The 20,961-nt window shown below is 41.3% G+C and overlaps 1 protein-coding gene across 3 annotated transcripts in view; it reads left to right on the top strand.

Annotated features, from left to right (window-relative positions):
- The window catches only part of Klf12 (Kruppel like factor 12), a 403,434-nt gene that overhangs the window by 358,024 nt on the left and 24,449 nt on the right, over window positions 1-20,961 (top strand). For all 3 annotated transcript variants that reach the window (XM_029541485.1, XM_029541486.1, XM_021203306.2), the window contains one exon: window positions 10,880-11,037. In XM_029541485.1, coding sequence (XP_029397345.1) covers window positions 10,880-11,037 — 158 coding nt within the window. The remainder of the gene's footprint in view (window positions 1-10,879; window positions 11,038-20,961) is intronic.

The following is a 20,961-nucleotide window of genomic DNA, read 5'->3' as shown; positions in this document are numbered from 1 at the left end:
AGCCCCAGGGCAAAGAGGAGGCAGCTCCAAGAAATTCTCAGCCTCTTGGCAGGGGTGGAAGGTGGGCGTTGGGGATGGGGACACAGCCATTAAACACGCTTGTGGTTGCTGTGTGTGGTTGTCTTGCAGATGCCAGTGGAAGAAGGTGATGTTTTTAACATCAGCATTAATGCAACAGACAAAGATAGCCCCAAAGACATAAACTTATTAGAAGTACACACTGCCTGACTGCCACATATTAGCAGAGATTTGAGCCATATCTCACATATTTAAGGTAGATAAATAACCAACTGCCACACCTCATTGGATTATAAACTCTCTGATGGTGCTTTATACAGACACCTGCTTTTCTGTGGTGGACTCATAGGAAATAACTATTTTATTGAGTCAGTCACGTTAAATTGAAAAATACTTATAAGTGACTAGTATTTTACTGTACTCTTACTGATTATCTTAGCAGGAAAAGGTCAAGTTAAAAAATTAACAGGGCATAAAACATTTAATCACCAATAAATACAGTACTTACTGTTCTCATTTTACGATTGAAAAGATTTTTCATGCCTTGCACAGGAAAGATGTGAGGTAGGAGAACGATGTGGGCTTGAGCAACTACGACTCATTGGGCAAGCACTTAGCCATTCCAAACACCCCCCTCTTACCTAAATTCTTAGATGGACAATAAGAATTATCTGCACTGCTAATCTTAACATGATTTTCATGATACTCCTCAGTGTATGTGTATATAAGCCACTGTTTGGTTGCCCAAGTGTTTCACAGTGTACACTGGGAGCAGTTAGCAGCTCGGTACATGTTGAGGGGTAAACGATATCCAACAATACTCTGGGGCTAACAACTATGGACAGTATGATACCAATAATGGAGGAGAATGAAATTAAGAAAATGAATAATACAGACATCATTTGAAACTCTCAAAATGCTTCCATGGCCCTTCTTCCTGGCTGAATAGGCTTGGGCCAAGTCTGTGCATTTGGCAGGCAGCATAACCCCAAGACTTGAATAAAAGGAAATGTTCTAGATGAACAGAGACATATCCGAAACAGCAACTCTGGAGAAGAGTCGAATTGCAGAATGTATTTAAAAATGGGGAATAAATATTCATGAAGGAAGACAGAGAACCTAGTACAGAATGGCTCTAAATGCAAACATCTTGTGGAATGCATACTCAAAGGAGACCAGAGCACTTCTCAGCTCATCCAGTGAAGATAACATTGCCTCAATATCAAAACCAAAGACATCACAATAAACTACACCAAGACTTAAAAGCCTGCAATAGAACCCTAGTGAACAGATCCAATAGGACATAAAGAACTGTATACCATAATGAGTGGGATTAACCCACAAGTGAGGCTCTGTTAACATGAAAACCAGCAGGACACACTACATTAGTAGAGATAATGACAAAAGCCCATGATTGTCTCTATCTGTGCAGAAAGCGCATTTGGCAATCTCTAACATCCTTTCATGATGAAAACACTCATCACAGTTGGAATGCAAGGGAATGTCCCCATCCCCATGAGGACCAGGTATGAAAGGCTCACATCTAACAGACAGGATAAAAGATCACATAGATGAAAGACTAAGAAGATCAAGACACAGATGTCTGAATTTACAGCTTTCACACAACAGTTTAGCCAAAGGCAATTAAAAATAAATAATAAACTCATATTGCCTCCATTCACAGTTGGCATGAGACCTTCTTCCTAGAAAATACTGAAGGTATTTCCAGAAAGCTCCTAGAACTGACGCATAAGTTCAGTATAGTAGCAGAACACAAGGTCAGTGCACAAAAATCGCTTATGTCCCTAGACCCTCACAGTGGGCAATCTGAAAATGAAATTAAAGAAACAGTTCCATCTACAATAGCATGGAATAGAAGAAAACACCTAGCATGAAATGTAACAAATGAAGTGTTTAAGCTGAACCTTAGAAACCACAGACTTTGTTTAAATTGTGGTTTTGGGGGGGTGGGGATGAATGGTCTTTGATGATGAGCCTGACAGATTGAAACTCTCTATTTTAAACAATTTTGTACATTTTGTTTATTTGTTTTGCTTGTGTTTTTCTTTGTATTAATAGATCAACTACGTAGAGTAGGATTTCATGATGTACACTTTTAAACATTGCTCTATAAAAGGACGGAGCAGGTTTGCAGATGAACTGAATTCAGTTGCCACTACCAATATCAGTAGATGCACAACAGCCTGCAACTGTAGCTCCAGGGAATTTTTGACCCTTTTCTGGCCTCTGTGGGCATCCATATGCATGTAAACACACATACTTGTACAAACACACACACACACACACACACACACACGTGTGTGTGTGTGTGTGTGTGTGCAAGAAAAAATAAATCCTTAATAAAATATGCTATACAAAATTAAAACCATGTAGGTTTTTGTTCTAAAATTGTAATTAGAATAAAAAAATAAGCAATCAAAATCCCTAGCCTGTTTAGCCTGAGTTTCCTAGAAACCAAAGCAAAAACGTACACAGTGTGAGTCTCTGAGGTCTAGCTGATGGAAAGGATGTTAGTGCTACCAGACAGATTTTTCCTGATTCAAAGTAAAGTCTGTTATGAACAGGGTCAACAAGTCAGGTCTGTGACTTCAAGTCTGCCACCAGTTAGCTATATGCCCTTGGAATAATGATGAATACTGAAAACTCTGTTTCTTTATTTTCTAAAGGTCTTCCAAGTATGAAATTGGATCATAATAATGTATCATCCAACTGTAGCACCATTAATTTGACATATTATTTGAAGGTCAAAGTTTTTATGAAGTGGCTTGTTGAGGGGGAAGCAAAGAAAATATCCTTCTCTGTCTGATTTGAAAAGTTTTGGTTTTCTCCCAAATTCAATTATGTAGCCATTTTGTGGTAGGAAAGATAAGTATTTGTGGCACACTACAGTCATCTTGGTGACAAAATAGACTTATGTGGAAAACTAGCAAGGGGTCCTACTCGGCCTTGTCATTTATGTAGCTCCACGTGAGCATTAAAAGCTTTACAATAATTTATGCAAACCTAAGTGAGAGGTAGTTAGCTGGCAAAATTTCAATGCTCTTTAATAAACCAAATCCCTAGTGTGACATAGACCTGGCTAATGACCAGCATGCAATAGATGGAAGCTTTTTTTTGATGGTCATGTCAAAAGTTTTACTCTGTGCTTGTGTTAAAATATCTCATCGGAACTGCCTATTTGAACGATCCTATATCTGTTTTAATATTTAAAACGTAGAGTCCCATCCTGTGCTGTTCTTGCCTGGGGTACATACATACATACACAGAACTGCCTTAGTAGTGAATCTGCCTCCTAAGGTCTTTCCAATGTGGAAAGATAAGCTGCTCGCTGTACAGTTACATCTGAGAGCGAGCAGTGTTCTGACCCTCTGTTGCCAATCAGAGAAGGATCCCCAAACTTCTTCCTGCCTCCGTTTTCTGCCCAAGCCTTTCAAACATCTGTTGATAATAGACAGATGTATTTGAGATCATGAGTCCCTGTTTGAGCAGCTTAAAACTAAGCTAGTATCTTTAGTTAAGTCAAGAGTATTTTTTAAGATATAATTTTTAATGATGGGGGTGGGGTAAGTACATGTGCCCACCAGAGACCAGAAGAGGGCCTCAGATGGCTAGAGTTAACAGATGGTTCTGAGTTGCTCAATGTTGGAGCTAGGACCCAAACTCAAGTTCTCAGGGAGAGCATCATATATTCATAATCACTGACCCATCCCCACAAGTCCAAGAGAAGTAATTTTCTAGACCAGCATGATTCTAGAAGGTCTCAAAGCAGATATGTTCAAGAACCATGTAGGTAAGAAAGACATAAAGGTCTGCTTTTCTGTTCGGCTGTTCCTCAGGGGTAGACTGACCGTTTGTCTACAAAACGGGAGACCCTGGATTGAATCCCTAATACCGAAACAAAGAAATAAGCGTGAATAAGTAAGGAGGCAGGAGGACATACTGCCTCAGTGAAGAGGGTGGGGCTTGCCTTGAAGGCATCGGGATTAAAATAATTACCTGTAATCCTGCTCTGACCTGAAAGGTTTGTTTTGTTTCAAGTTCTCATGAGCCACCAAGCTACAACTCCTGGCAGAAAACTTCAGTGTTCTGAAGAATTTCTGTAGAAAAGTTCTCCTAAATGTTTAAGCACCTTATGTGTCTCCTATGCTGTGGGTGTGTCCTGCATCCTAGAGAAGCTCGTAAGTCCAGAGAAGAGGTTTCGCCTAGTACTTACTATGAAGTGATTTGGAGCACAGAGTCTTTGCGATGCATAAAGTGTTTTCACAGAAGTTGCTGGCTGGAGAGATGTTCTCTGTCTATAAGAGATCTTTCTTCTGTTGTTCAGAAACAATTCTTTCAGCTGCTAGTCTAATCACATCATAAAAGTTTGATGAAGAAACATAATTATATCTGGTACCTTTATTGATTCAATTTTTTTAGAACCTTTTTATACCTTTTTCCTTAACGTGGCTTCATCTTGCTTGATGAAACATGAAGGAGCTAAAATAGAAAGCTCAGCCTCTGGTAGTCTTTAATCTAGTCGTGGTCTGGAAACCAGTGTGGGGAAGCATTTCATAGCTGCTGTTGCAGTGAGGTCAGTCATGAAACACTGTGACTTTTCTCCTGGTCCCTTAGTCTCTCAATGGACTCATTTCCAACGCCACCATCTTCCTGTCAAGTTTGTACGAGATTTTGTTTACTAAAATAAAACAGTAGTTAGAAATACATTTGGGGCATATTCTGCTCATGTGAAAAAGTGTCAGGTTTAGTTCTAATTTATAAGACTGATCTTTCAGTGTAGACTGGATATTATTTAGATGAGGTATCACTTACTGTCAGTATATACATTCTGGGAGCATTATTGAATTCTGATTCTAACATGAAATGGGATAATGTGTGAATCACAGCTTCTAGAAACAGTGACAACTGCTAATCTTAGAATTTTAAACTTCAAAAGTATTAGAAAATGCACTTTTTAAAATATATCTCTAATCTTAAGGGAATTATTGCTTGTTCAGCCCAACTCTGAATTCCTTCTGGTACCATTGTAAGTGAACCACAGTGACAGGAGGGGCTTGTCTCTTCAGGACTGCTTGACTCATGCCACTGTGGGCCTCTCCCTTGGGAAAACTGTACACTTCACAGAGACTTTAAGAAAGTATTTTCTGGGGCCAGTGAGATGACTCTGCGGGTCAAGGCTCTTGCTGCCATGCCCAATGACCTGAGTTCAATTTTGGGGACCCACATAGTAGAAGGAAAGAACTGGCTTCCTCAAGCTGTCCACTGACCTTCACAAGCACACCATCGGAAGTACTCCTGTACACAATCACGCAGTAAATACACTTTTAAAAATTAGAGAAAATATTTTATTATAGAACAATGGCAACTTAACCCCGTGTGTCTCTGACAGTGTTAGCAAGACAGTCTGCCTTATAATTTTCAACTGAACGACGTATGCCTCTGGAATGAGCAGCATTCATGAGTGCTCCTGTGTGTCGTTGCCTTCCACAATTGATTCCGAGCAGACCGTTAAGTGATACACATTGATTCATTGCTGGTTTACATTTTCTCATACATTCATTTGTCATGCCGTCTACATCTTCTCCCAAAACGTAAAGTAATAGCGCTGAGCTCCGGGGTCAGCCTCTAAGCTCCACATCCTGACATTGACTCTGACTCCGGATGCCTCGGCTTCTTCCAGTGCAAGATTGGATGCCCTTGGTGTGAACCTTAGGATGGCTCTGAGACTTACCAGAGAAGAGCCTGATGCACACACACTGAGCATTCTGTGAATGTACATTGTCAGCAGTATTCTCAACAATGCAACTGAGTGTGTGTGTGTGTGTGTGTGTGTGTGTGTGTGTTCTAAATCTTGAGAGGAGGTCTTGGCCTTTGCTTCCTCCCTCCCTCCCTCCCTCCCTTTCACTCCTTTAGGAACTCCAATTTCAGTAGAGGGCAGCTCCTCACATTGACGTCACCCGTGACAAATGGCCTTTTATTACCTGCTGATTACGGTTCACCCTGATTTTCTTTTTCTGTGGCAGCCATGCAGTGCCTTGGGTTTATTAAATGGAGCTGTTTCTGCATGTGACTTTCCCAGACTCTCTGGATTTAATTCTAATTTAACTTGCCACTCGAAGCTAGATTGCACTGCTGCTAAAGTCAGGACTTGTTCTTTTGTTCTCCCAGGATCTAAAATTACCACATGGGCCTCGGAAGCCTCTTGGGCATGTATCAATTGCTCTGAGTGGGGTGGCCTTCTGAGAAAGAGATGGGGCATGGAGTTACTGCTTTAAAAAATATTTATCTGTTTGTTTGGTTTGGGTTTTGGTGGTGTTGTTGTGTATGAGTATTTGTGCGTGTGTGCATTTGCATATGTATGACGGAGCTCATTCACGTGCCTCCGCACGCGTGAGGAGGTCAGAGGACAACTGTGGAGTTGGTTCACTCCTCCGGACTTTCAGAGTGTTTCAGGGATTGAACTCAGGTCTGTAGGATTGCACAGCATCTGTCTTTACTCACTTGGCATCTGGACAGCTGCAGTGACTAGCCTTTTGAACTGTAACAATCTATTTAGTACCAACTTGGTGAACACAGACTTATCACGGCCATTTTGAAAATACAAAGATCATCACTAAATGCAATTGAAATAATCCTGAACCTGGAGTGCAGTCATCAATGGCACATTGACATTCTTTAGAACACACCCAACTTGTGAAGTACTGAGTCAGCTTGAATCCTCAATGTCATCTAACCAGAGAGCACATTGCTCTGAAAGCATAGCGCATGAAGGGTAGAGTAGAAATGGAAGGATGCTGCTGGCCGATCTGTTACAGACATTCATGCTCAAGAGAAGCCCTGGTTAGGGCAATGATTCTGGGATCAGGGTCACTCATGTTCCCCTACCTACTTAGCTGCAAGAGATCCCAGCTTCCTATATAGATAGGTATTACAGCAGTCATGCTGTGTCTAGAAAGTTATGCTCCTGAGATGCTGCAAGAACTGTAGTCGTTATAGGCATGTATTTGTTGATAGAGAACCCTGAATCCCCAATATCTAGTCCTACTTAAAATGTGAAGCTTGGGGAAGGAGGCAGAGGAGTAAGGAGTGAGTGTCTGTTATCCAAAGGCTCAAAAACGGACCAGTCCCATGAGGACTTGTCAACTCTAAATTATATGTGAAATGGAGCAGAAATGTCTTTCTTGTGATGCATTTCTTAAATGCTCACAACCTCCTCAGCTGTAGGACGTAAACTTACTAGGTACCAGTACCTTGACCGCATGGTACTGAACTTGGTAATGGAATTGCTTCAACCGAACTCTTTCCCTGCTGTAGTCCACCCACAGTGCCTACTAACTGTGGGTTACATACAGTGGCTTCCAGACAGCGGCCATCCAGCATAGCACTAGGTTGGCCTACCATCTTTCCACACTCTGTAAAGGTTTCCGCGTGCTTGGTCCTCTTTAACTGAAGTCCCACTACCTTTCAGCAGAGAAAAAAACCCAGTAAGTAGCACTGAAAGGGTCAGATTTAATGGTACTTTCTCTGAATCTGCTGACAGAGCCTGTGCTCTTGAAAACGGGGGAGTGCAGACCAAGAAAGCCACTCCTCAGAACCGGCTTCACTGCAGTCCAGCCCCTGGGTACATACCTGTTAGAGGTATTTTACAATCCATCTTTGTTGTACAGATTCCTTCACACGGCTGTTCTGTGTAACATCTAAAAAATATTATCCTTTAGAATGATGAAAAGCAGAGACTAAGGCATGAACATGCAGGATGTCCACGTCATACTTCTTTGCCTTGAATCAGTTCTAAACTCAGTAAAGAAGGTCCTTGCCACGGCCAGCCTCTGCTTGTTGGTTAACCGCTGGGTGGATTTTATCACAGGTACCTTCAAGACCACTAAAAGCTGGTTCGGTTTCAGAAATTCTTAGCAAGATAAACTGGTTAAAGTCAACCACAAGCAAGACCTGTGGCTGGGTTTATATGGGTTGACATCACTATTCATATGTAAATGTAAAATAATGTAAATAATAAAATAATGTCAAAAACAGTGTACTTGTTAAAGACCTTAAATTTCAACTTAATGGAAACAAATACTATCATTGTCTTGATTTGTGAAAGATGCCACAAGTCATACAACACAATGAAGTACTTTCTTTTATAAGACTCCTTGAGCCAAAATCTGTATTTATTTGCACGGTGACATATTCAAGAAATGAATCGATTTCACACAACGTCTTCTTGTTCACTGGAATCCCATGCAGTGCTGGAATCGCTCTGAGGACTAACTCAAGTTGTCCTTTCGTGTTGTTTTGACTCTTATCCCGGCAAATGAGTCGATGACATGGAAAACCACAAATCCAACCTGATTGATAATGGAGGCTTTAATATGTGCCTCAGCCAGCCACACAGCCCATGTTCTTTCACGCTAGCGCAGATCTCAAGTCAAACTGCTTGAGGGCTTGATGAATGGTGTGTACCTTTGATCTTACCTTCTCTGAAGCCTTGACCGCCTGTTCTGCTGTTTGTAGACAAGAAAAATACACTACAAAAAAATAAACAGGAATGTGCTGGAAGATGTTGTAAAAACAGTTGGCTGAAGTAAGGGACTAGAGTGCTATCAGAAACAGTCCCTGTTTGTCACTTAAGTGATGAACCACTCCCATAATCCTTGGCTCAGCAGACTGATGTGTGGGCAGTTACATATTAGATTAAGCTCAGATGCTTAATGCTTAAAAGGTGGTGGGGTTGGGGTGAAGATAGAAGACTTTGCAAAGTTATGACACTGGCATAGCTTTGCTTATAATGCTTCAAAACCCCAGGGTCATATTATAAATTTCTATGATTGCAGATTATACATATAGTAACATATTTAAACATTTATGACATGAATGTAGGTGTGTAGGGAATAGAGGGGCCGAATGGGAGAAGGAGGCATGAGAAAGAAGACAGGTATAGGGGAGACGTGCTCATCATACAGGTATGCCTGTGGGTAAGGAGACCTATGTAGCCACAGTGTTGCGGACAATGGATATATTTTAGCAAAACAGTTTTCATTGGAAACATCTAAAGAAATTGGTAGTGACTTCTCCAGGGAAGGAGAAAGGTTGAAGCAACGGCCCAAGAATGAGGGACCATCTTTATAGTCGTGTTTAGTTCTTAAAAGAGATGATGCTCACAGTCAGCTATCGGATGGAACACAGGGCCCCCAATAGAGGAGCTAGAGAAAGTACCCAAGGAGCTGAAGGGGTCTGCAGCCCTATAGGTGGAACAACAATATGAACTAACCAGTACCCCCAGAGCTCGTGTCTCTAGCTGCATATGTAGCAGAAGACGGCCTAGTCATCTATCATTGGGAAGAGAGTCCCTTTAGTCTTGCAAATTTTATAAGCCCCAGTACAGGGGAACACCAGGGCCAAGAATGGGGAGTGGGTGGGTAGGGGAGCAGGGGGGTAGGGTATAGGAGACTTTGGGGATAACATTTAGAATGTAAATGAAGTAAATGCCTAATAAAAATTGGGGAAAAAAAGAGATGAATGGCTAATGAAAGGATTTTTCTTTCTGCATTTATTGTGTACAGGGGTAGGAGTGATGTCTCTGTGTTCTCTTTTTTCACCATGTGGAGTCTAAGGTTCTAACTCGGGTCAGACTCAGTAGCAAGCACTGCTGAGCTGTCTCACTCCCCCAGGACCCACCCCCCCAATAATATTAATTTTGATATTTAAAAAATATGTAGAATAGTTAATAACAAACACGTGAAGACTCAAAACAAAAACATAGGAATGGGTTAAAAACCTGAAGGGGGTGCAGGGGGGACCCTATAAAATGTTGGTCATGGTAAATGTGTCTTGTAAAAACAAGGGTTCCCGTCTCTTTATTGTATTCCACTGTAATTTTAGAGAACTTCATGGGTAACTAATAAAAAGATGAGTCATGTACTTTCTGTCTCAATCAAAAGAGATTAAGGTTTGAAAAAAAGTACATGTAAATGAATTACCTGACATTACAAACTAATCCTGTTTTTCTACTGGGCATTAAAATGAAACAACATGCAAGTCTGGACCAAACTTCATAGTTAAAGTCTTTTTTTTTTTTTCCTCCCTCATAATAGTAGTACAGCTAATCTTTAAAGACAATGCACTTTATTCCTCACCACAAAAATAAAAAACAAAGAAAAAAAGAAAAACAAGTAGGAAAGTTAAATGTCAAGTGCATCTCTCTGCACAGAAATTGCTCGTCGTGAGTCACCGTGTTGATGCACTGAGACCCATGTTTTTCACCCTGACCTCAATTGTTTTGAAATGTGTGCTGTGATTTGCATGGTTGTATAATGCTGCATGCAGCTCAGACACCACTCTCGTTAAATATGTTTGTAGTGACTTGAACTAGAGTGGGGCTTTCCAAAACACTCTAGAAAGACCATTTAGACTTAGAAAATTGAGCCGCTCCTTCAGCACAGACAAGGGATATTTTCTTGCTTGCCTCTGCTGACACTTGCTTTTGGAGTTTGTTTGCATGAGACTGGCTTGGTGGGCTTGGGTGTTTTATCATGTACCCCAGGCTAGCCTCCAGCTCTGGCTCCTCCTGCCTCAGCCAATCACATGCTGAGATTTCATGTCTGCATCACTGTGCCTAGCTTGCTTTTGTGAACATTGTTTTCCTTTCTCCAGAAATCTTTAAATAAAAATTAGCCATGCTACTTTCTTTAGCTTTTGAGAAGCATCCAGGAGATGAGAGCAGTGTGTATGATCATCGAGCCCACGAGGCTACGGAGTCCACAGCCATGTTCTCAGCCTGCTGAGGCCCCGGATCAAGGGCTGGGCTTCTCCTTGTGTAATGCTACTTCTTCTTTTTCAGTTCAATCTCACCATTTAGCATTGAGAGCACAAGACGCCAGAGACGATCAGAATCCCCGGACTCCAGGAAGCGGCGCATCCACAGATGTGACTTCGAAGGGTGCAACAAAGTATACACAAAAAGTTCTCATCTGAAGGCACACCGGAGAACACACACAGGTACTGCTCCCATGGAGTTCTTACCGGGGCACGGGGGAGAGGCGGGGAGTGGGAAGGGACAGCAGTTCACCCTGGGCTCATCAGTGTATGATGAGCATTCTCAACATAGCAAGTTTGGGTCATTCCTTCTGTCTTGCATACATTTTTTTCTGAATGCTGTGAACAGAATGAGCTAATCATCTTTCTGGTAATCAACTTTGCCACTTAATAATTATGTAATTTATTAAGTTTTTAAAATATCCACAGGACACCTCAAACATCCAGCTGAACAAAAATCTTCCCTTTCTTCAAGTTTTCATCAAATTCACCACCATCCTTGGGGCACGTGTGTTCTGTTTTCAATTGTCTTCCTCTTTATTTTAGTTTATTTTAGTTTTAGTTTTTTTTTTAAGACACAGTTTTTCTGTGTAGCCCTAGTTGTCCTGGAATACACTCTGTAGACCAGAGTGGCCTCAAACTCAGAGATCCACCTGCTTCTGCCTCCCAAGTGCTGGGATTAAAGTGGAGGATTGCCACCACTTCCCGGCAATACTCTTTTTTCTTAAGTAGCAGAGAAATAAACTTAAAACTCAAAGTGTATATATTCAAAGTAGCCCTGAAGGTATTTTCAAAATCAGTTCCATAAAATCCTGTGTGATTTTCCTTAATAGTCATTGTCATATAGGGAGGGGATTTTCAATATTTACAGAGAAAAGAAATTGATTCCTCAAGTAATTCACTATTTTGCCACAACTCAACTATCTATCCTTCCATATACCTACGCCCCACTCATCTAGAAAGCACTGGTAGTCATTATTAGCCATTGGCCACAATGTGTTTTTTTGTGCTGTGTGGCCCTAAGCTGGCATCCCCTGGGCTCCTCTGAGCGCACTCAATGGGGGCTACTGGCAAGGAAGAAAAGACAAAAGAAGACCCCACCACCACTTGGTCTTCCCTACCAAGTGGCTGGTGACTGAGTTCAGTGGCATTCAAAGGAGCAGATGAAACAGGGAGACAGTCATAGCCTCCCTGCTGAAACAGGTCACAAACCAGCAAGCCCTGTCAAGTACCTGTCATTGACACAGACCAGACTCCAGCAAGGTTCTCTCATGGGAAACTTCAAGCATAATAGATTCCTGTGTGACTGTGAAAAACACATTCTCCCTCATATCAAAGTAACCACTCAAGGCAAACCACTTCCCAGGTTAAATTGTAAAATCATTCAAACTGACCTTCTTTGCCATTTCTTGAGCGCATGTTACTACATCTGTTTGCAAAGTCATGGACCAGAAGCATTAATCACGCATGCTATCTACAGGAACGGCAAATGCGTGCAACATGCTATAAATTCATGAGTTTAATTGGAGTCTCTCCACAATGGTACCCATGAGCATATTTTGTCACGCTGGTCATTATTATAGCTCACAGGGTTCACAACTGAGTAAGACTACTGATGACTCCACCCCACCCCAGCAGCCTACACAGCACCTTCCTATACTCAGAGAGCTAGCCGACTGGAAGTAAGTGTTCTGGTCAGTACCCAGTTGGTTTCTGCATGCCCTACGGCCAAAGTATATGATGATTTTAGCAGTGGGGTCTTATAATCAAGTACTGTTGGATAACCAAAACCAATAGCCTTTGTTGTTTGGGTCTGTCTCTGGGATACCCCTGATCAACAAGTCAGGGAGAAATATCCCATACTTGGCTCTGGAGTTTCTATTTGCCAGCCTGTGACTTCCAAGAGAAGTAACATGTCCTGAGCATGCAACTCAAATGAAACAGGGAGGTAATCTGAAGAAATGTCAGTAGTCTGTACTGTCTTAGGGGTCTCTTAGACCCTCCTGACCAGCATCCCCAGCCAGGAACTGGAATTTTTATTAGCTTGTCTACTGTTTCTGGTTTCTTCTGTGAGTCTCCTCTGCTTCCTATCTTTTTCCCACTTTCTGCTTAATCCTGTGTTCTTCTTTCCCCACCTTGATCGTGTGCTTCCTCTTGAGAAGTTCTTGTCTTTCTTAGGCACTACTTTTAACTTTGTGGTATATTAATTTACGATGGTTCTGGGAATTGAATCCACAGCAATGTACATGCTACCAATAAATAGAGCAGCGAGGTCCATTCTCAGCCCATTGGACTGTTTTTAAATCACATTCTTAGTCATTAAGACAAATAAATGAGCATAAAGGCATGAAAGCCCACAAGCCGGAAGTGTGGTGAGTCCATGCCCCAGTTGTTATGGGGAAATTTCTATACACACACACATACACAAACACACAGAAATCATCTTCTGTGAGTCATCACATGCTGAGCTATTCCTATTCTCCTTGAGCTTTCTGGAATACATATTACCCTCATTTTCACATAGACACACCTCTATTCTATTCATCCAAGTGATACATAGCAATAGAGAGGAGGGGTTTTTAATCGGGTGTGATTAAAGAACATATTTCCCCAGGACTATTGGATTTCATCTTACAGGTTTTAACATATACTAATCAAGTAGAAGAGACGTCAGTTATTCACCATGATTCAAAGCAACATAAACCATGGACTGCTGAAGCAGAATTAGTAAGCTTGAGTTATTAATAAGATGACCTCATAGACTTTCAAGGTTACAGTGGCCTTCTACGTCACAGAACAGAGTATGTTTTCTAATTAGAGGGAGCTCTTGCCTGTCAACCTCCAGTAGGAGCAAGTCACTCCTCCGCTGTTTTCCACACATTCGTACATCCTTTGTCTTGTTCAGTCTGCACAACGGCCTGGCAGCTGCAGCTGTTTAGCTCTTTTCCGAACAAGCACTGCTGCCCCTACAACTAGGTCTTCCACCAGCAGCCTGTTCGTCAGCAAGACATTGGGTGGAACTTTAAAGACAGAGCCCTGTCCTCTTATGGTGCCCTTTGGGGCTTCCAGGTGGATGGGGATCCCTCAAATGATCGCACTTTTTCTGACACGGACTGGCAGTCACTGGGTCATGGTCAAGCACCTCCTGACCTCCAGATTAGACACTTCCAATTTTGGCAGCCGTGTCTTTTCTAGGTGCCCTCACGCTTGTCTCCTTATGTTGTCTTTCTAAGGTTTGTGTTCCCTATAGACTGAGGGAAGAGATATGTATGGAAGTCTCTTAATGTATACAAATATATATTTAAGTCTTCTGGAAGTTAAGTCTGTTAGGGGCATGTAGATCAAGGGGTGCTGCCGACGAGATCTAGTTTAGCCATTGTAGCAGATAGAAAATGATTAATTTTTAGACCTAGGCTTGTAATGTCTGAGCAATCCCTGAAATGATGACTTGCCATGGAGGTAGGGTTGAGGCAACTTCTGGGGATCCAGGGAAATCTTGCTGTAATGTTGGCAGCTTGGGGATTTATACGTACCATCTCCAATCCAGAAAATACATATTATAAGCCCACTGTAGTGACTTACTGTATTGTGTTAAAATCAGTAAGTCAAAAGGATCTGAATAATACACACACATACACACACACACACACACACACACACACACACACACACCATCTCTCCTTCATCTTTTCCATCTTTGCCAGTCAATTGATGGGCAGATTGAACATGACAAATGCAAAGAAAATACCCTGAGTTATAATCCTAGAGACCTCCATTTGGCAGGCTCTTCTTGTAAATATGCTAGCTCTAGTCGGCAGCAATATATACTCGCTAAACTCCAGCTCAAAACCCAAAATGTATCAAATCCATTCATCCCCTTCCCAGGGAATCACTTACAGACACTCCTCTGTTTCCAAAGGGTCTGCTCCTGTGCATCCCACTAGTCTTGGATCTTACTTAGCATGTGTGAACTTTTTCTTGTCAGCATCCCTCAGCAGTATGCATAGAAGCTATGGGAAGCATTTGCACTGTATCAGATACTGTAAACAGCCAGCTCTTATCTGGCATGTACAAGAAGATGTGTGGAGGTTAGATGCAAATATTTCACTGGTTTCTATCTTACTCCTTGAGTATCTGTGAGGTTGTTTTTTTTTTTTTTTTTTTTTTTTTCCTACAGGGAACGAGGATGGGCAAGAGCCAGTTCTCTGATACCAAGGGACCATCTAGTCTGTGCAGGCATAGCCTCTTGAAATAACAGTCAAGTGACATTATTGTCAAATAGAAAGAAAGAGTAAAATTTGGTTAACTTGTTGTAACTGGTATCAAATGATCCCAGGCTAGCTTATAATTTATAATTATACACAAGATTTCATAACGTGGTGAGTAAAATGTAATCAACACTAGCTCTATAGAAATTTAGGCTGGCTTGCATGCTTTTAATAAACAGCTTCTTAGCCTTACCTTTGCTTCGGGCATGTTGAGTAAGATCCTTATGTGTGACCAATAATACTTTATGTGGAGTTTGGGATTATAACTGATGAGTTACGAAATCCGCGCACGCTATGGGAAGGGAGCAGGCTGCAGTGAGAAACTTTCCTTAAGGAGGACACAGTAATTATCCTGTTAATGCTTTACAGTTCTGCACTTTAGTGTGTCTGACCACTTGTCTATTTCCTTGGGATGCGACCTTGTAAACATTTCTAGGGATAAAGGAAAGGGAACTTTCCTAGATATTAGCAATGGATACACAATTAAAGAAGAGCTTGGGAGTGCACATTTAAATAATTTCAATTTTAAAATAATCAACTCTATTTTTGTTACTGTGCAGCTCAGGTAGTGGCAGGAATATGTGAGCAAGTATTTTGAAATGGTGTCATTATGGCAACCCTTGCCGAGGCTACGTTGTTGAAGGAACATTACAAAGGAGAAAATGTAGCTCAAGAGTCATCACAATTTTGCCAGCAGGGCTACTGTTCCTACCCTCCCTCTCATCTATATTGTATATTTCTTCCACACAATGAGGTATGCAGTGTATTTAAATGAAAATGTAGGTTTAAGTTAATGGAGTCTTACTTGTACAATGAATATCTACTTTTGATTTCCTTCATTTAAAGATAGTACAGGTATACTAAGTGTATATTCTAAAAGAAAACATGGTATTTAGAATGCTCACTAGAGTCTAAAGCAGGGGTTCTCAACCTGTGGGCCACAGCCCCTTTGGGCTCAGAGCACCTTTTCATGGGGGTCAATTAAGATCATTAAAAAAACACAGATGCCTACAATATGATTCATAACATTAGCAAAATTACAGTTATGAAGTAGCAACAGAAATAATTTTATGGTTGGGGGTCACCACAACCCGAGACTGTATTGAAGGGCCACTGTATTAGGAAGGTTGATCACCACAAAGCAATTTCAATGCTGTTTAAACTCTCAGGTGTCAGTAATGCGTACAGCCACTAGATGGAGCACTAGACTCGGCTGTTGCAGCTAGTCTAGGTGGGAAATTTGATGGCTCTCCTGTTGTGTGGGACACACTAAACTGAAACGTGGCAATCAGAATGAAATGTTCCACAGAACATTTCAACTTAGTGATGAATGGAAAACAGAGTTAAATTTCAAGCCAAGTTTCTAAAAATAATTCCAACATGTCTTTTCTTTTTCAATAAATACTGGAAATATTTCATATTATAAATTGATATTATGCCTCTGCCACAAATCTGGGGCAAGGGGGGCATTAATAGGGCAGTTTTGTTTAATGTTCATTAAAATGTATATGCAAACTGAACTTGAGATAGATACATTTCTCATGTATCTGCCTTTATAAAAATAACTCATATCAGAATATTAGACATTAAAAGGTTACGTATGGAGGCTTGAAAATATGAACCAGGGATGATTAAATCGTGTCTGAAATCTGTTCTTATTTACATTTAAAAATAAAGGAAACTGTATACTAATTAGCAATGCCTCCTCTGATGAAAGGATCATGTGTTGTAACTGGATCATTGTTATTTATAAATTACACGTGTGATGCACTTAAGCCCCACTTACACCTACACTCCCTCCCACGCGGTGATGCTAAGTGGCTCCAGATTCCAAGGTCTCACTTTTCCCCTGACTCATCGGTTCTTACTGCTATTCATGTATTTCTTTCTTCTAAACTGACATCTCGATTTTTTTTTTCCTGAATGAGATTCTAAAGTGGCTAGGGAGATTCTCTGACAGCTGTACATCCCAGTGGCCTTTGAGTCCACCTTCAGATACGTACGGTGCTACCGTTCCCATATTTGCGTCATTAATGCACAGCTCATGGTTCCTTGACCTCCCCTTTTTAGGACCTCCCCCCTCCCATCTCCATCAGCTATAAGATAAAGCACACGGCCCAGTGATGGCGCGGAGATATCATCTAAAACCCGATTCTTTTTTTCAGGGTAACATCCTCATGGGAAGTCGCTGTAAGTCCTGGCCAGAGTTCCTGTGTTATATGAGCTGTATGGTTGTCTTAGTCTGTTTCTGCTGCTGGGAGTGCAGTTTCATAGACTAGGCAAGATCGAAAGAAATGAGGCTAATCATGATTTCTCGGTCTGGTCCAAGGTTGAAGGACTGCATTAGATGGTGGCCTTCTTGATTTTTGGAGTCCCAAGGTGACTGTTACAGGACAGGAGACAGGAATGTTTAAGAGACTTATTTTCTTCTCCTTAATGCCTCATGGTAGGGATTAAATCAACTTGAATTTGGGCATTTTTTGGTTGTTGGTTTTTTGTTTTTGTTCTGTTTTGTTTGTTTTGTCTTATTTTTTTGTTGTTGTTGTTGGTGGTGGTGGTAGTGGGATTTTTCTGAGTGGTTGTTCTTTGGTTGAATCTGGGTGTAAATCACACTCAAACTACAACAAAGTGTGCTGAGAAATTAAAAAAAATGAAATACGAAATTTGAAGTGAGGAAACTATCTTTGTCCTGGTAAGCTTGGAGCAGCTACCAAAGGTGTGGGAATCTCACGGATTTTCATTTTTAGCTTTATCCCCAGATGTTGTAAGTCTCATTAAAAATGTGTGACTCAGCACATCAGTTTTATAACCGAAGTAGATAGATACAGTGATAACACATCCTAGGCATTCAGCAGTCCTTTGCTGAGGTGGATCCAGCTACAGATTTATGTCATTGTAAACATATGGCTACAATTAAATAACTTTACTTGGGACTCTAATGGATTTAATACGTATGAGCGGTAGTTGTTTGGAAGTGAAGCTAACCGCCATTTAGTAAGCATAGTGTGTCACTGTCATCGTAAATAAAGAGTTGTTTACATCCTTACTAAAATAGTTCAGCTCCCCATTTGAAAGGCCATATCCATGGGGTGAACTCAGCAACTACTGGTTGAACATTTGCTCCAATCCTATAGATGGACTTTCAGAAGGACAGAAAAAGCCATGGACCATCCTTGGTGAGCTTGCCCATAGCAGAGTAGATAATTTGCATGGTAGCCATGGAAGAGCAAGCAGCTGCAATGCTGCCTAGCTCTCCAGATGAGCCTGGGTATGTGCAGCTCATTCTGACCCTCAACTCCAACTTCAAATGGCCTGCCTACTTGACTCATTTCTTCCTACTCCATCAGTCAATAACTTCTTTTCATTTTCCAGAATGCCTCAGTGTCATCTGGCCTATTAAGCTTGTATACACACACACACACACACACACACACACACACACACACACACACCTTGGAACCCCCAGTAGGCATTCCATCCTCCAGAGCCCTCCAGTATGTAGCCTGATACTATTAAGACATTCTGTTGGAAAGGAAAGGCATGTGGGGAAAACCGAGGCAAGATGAACAACATTCATGGCAGCTGACCAGATAGATGTGAGGATGAGGGAGGGGAACGCTAAGCTAAGAACAGCCAGTGTGCGTGCTTACTGTGGGGTTTTAGGATACTTGTACACATGAAGATCTCACATGCAGGGTACAGACATTTCTCTGTCCCACAAAAATCACGCACAGCTATGCAAGTATACACATGCTTGAGGAAAAAGCACATTTTTAATTGAGGCCCTGGCTGCTCTAGGGTCTGTGTTCTTGTCATTCAGCCCAGTCCTTGACAAGTCCATAAACCTGCCAGGCTGATCCCTTCAGGAGAGCCATCATCCCCATGCTTGCCTGTACGGCAGCACATATGTACTTAGCGTTAGCATGACAAGATGGCATGAGAGGTAACTGGTTATGCGCCTTTGACGCTTTTCCCTGGTGACTAACTAGCCTTTCTCCCCAATCTACGAAACGTCTATGTGAGAAGACACAGACCAGGAGGAGCACTAGTCCCTAAATAAAACCAGACAGGCAGCTCTTGAGTGCTCTGTTGCTCGGCGCGCAGCTCTTTGCATGCTAATGAATGAGATGTAAAAATGAAGACAAGTGGTTCTAAATATGGTGGGCAAGACAGCCATAGTGGCAAGTATCTCTTTGCAGAGAGCAGAATAGCAAAGGGAGAAGATGTTTGTCTATGTATGATGCCCTGGTGGCAGAGAGCGACCATCAGCAGCCACCCTCGTGGCGATTTGCCTTGGCAAGCAAGCACTTCCCATTGCCACCTAAAAGGAGGAAACCTTCTCAACCTAGATTTCTATCAATATGCATAGAAAATGTTACAAATATGATACACTAAATAGAAGGGAGTTCTCTTGACCCATCAGAGAGTTAATGTCTTTTAGAAGAAAGCGCCTGAGGTCCACAGTGATCATGCTTGTGTTGTATGGATTTGATTTCATTTTATACCCAAAGCTGTATCTTACTGAATTGCTGTTTTAAAAGTTGATCTTTTGCATACACTTAAAAGAGCTTGTTAAAACCACCTGCCAATGAATGCCTCTGATTAATAATACATTACAAAGTGAATTTTACTTTCTGAACTTTATTTATGTGAGCACATATATCACCAAGTTAGAATTGCCGTGAGATATTTATGGACACCCTTTCTTTTTGAGCTCCGTGTTATCTTTACATTTATCAGAGTGCTGTGAAGAAAAGAATGTCGGGAAATATTATTCCTAGCCTCTGTGCTTTCTCACGTTCTGCCTGAGAATCAAACATCTTCTAATTCTGAACGGTAGGAGTACTTGTTACTAAAACAGATTGTGTGGGTTTTAGTAGAATTATTAAACACGGTACTTATTACAAAGGTAATATAGAACTGTGATTTGGTAGAATACAAATTTTTATCATTAACGAATTTGGAAAGGGTTTATTTTTGATACTCATTTTAATTAATTCCTTATAACTAAAAATGAGCTTATTACCATAAAGATTAAAATAACGTTCATCCGAGTGAGAACACACAAGGCTGAGTAACTAGGGACATGGCTCGGTAAGAAAGTGTTCATTGTGCAAGCATGAGGTTCCAAGTTCTATCCCCAGAACCCATGTAAAAGCCAAGTGCAGCAGCAGACCTGTTATCCAACACTGGACAGGCAGACACTGGAGGCTTCATGTGGCTTCCTGGTCAGCTGGTCTCATTGGATCTGTGAGCTCCAAGTTCAATGAGAGACTGTCTCAGAAAAGATGAAAATGAAATGGCCTGGTAGTTAAGAGCACTCCTGCTCTTGCAGAGAATCTGAGTTCAGTTTTCAGCACCCACAAAGCAGCTCACAACTGCCTCTGACCCCAGTTTCAGGTGTCTGATACTCTCCTCTGGTATCTGTACAATCCTGTGTTCATGTGGCACAGGGGCACACACAGATACATTTAAATATAACAAATGAATGTATTCTTAAAAGTAAGGTAGAGAACAAATGAAGAAAACACTTCAAGCAATATATTCACACACCAAAACAAACTACTCTGTATTAAGCCCAGGGGATGACATCAAAACCAGGTTCAATATCACAGTGTTCCATTCAATGGACAGATGGGACAACTTTCCATCACAACATAGAGTAAGGAGAGTCTTAGTGTAGACATTGTCCACATAGTGTGGGCTGGGGAAGAGCTATGGAGATGAGAAAGTGAAAACATCAAAATCTTGGGAAATATTTATGGGTCAGGTAAATAAAGAGGCTTCTGCAAAAGAAACTGCAGGAAGTGTAGTCAGGGTGTGCAGGAAGTGTAGTCAG

Source organism: Mus pahari, chromosome 8 (assembly GCF_900095145.1).
Source record: "Mus pahari chromosome 8, PAHARI_EIJ_v1.1, whole genome shotgun sequence".
NCBI classification, from domain to species: Eukaryota; Metazoa; Chordata; class Mammalia; order Rodentia; family Muridae; genus Mus; species Mus pahari.
Note: the sequence above shows the minus strand (reverse complement) of the source record. Positions and strands in the feature narration are given on the sequence as shown.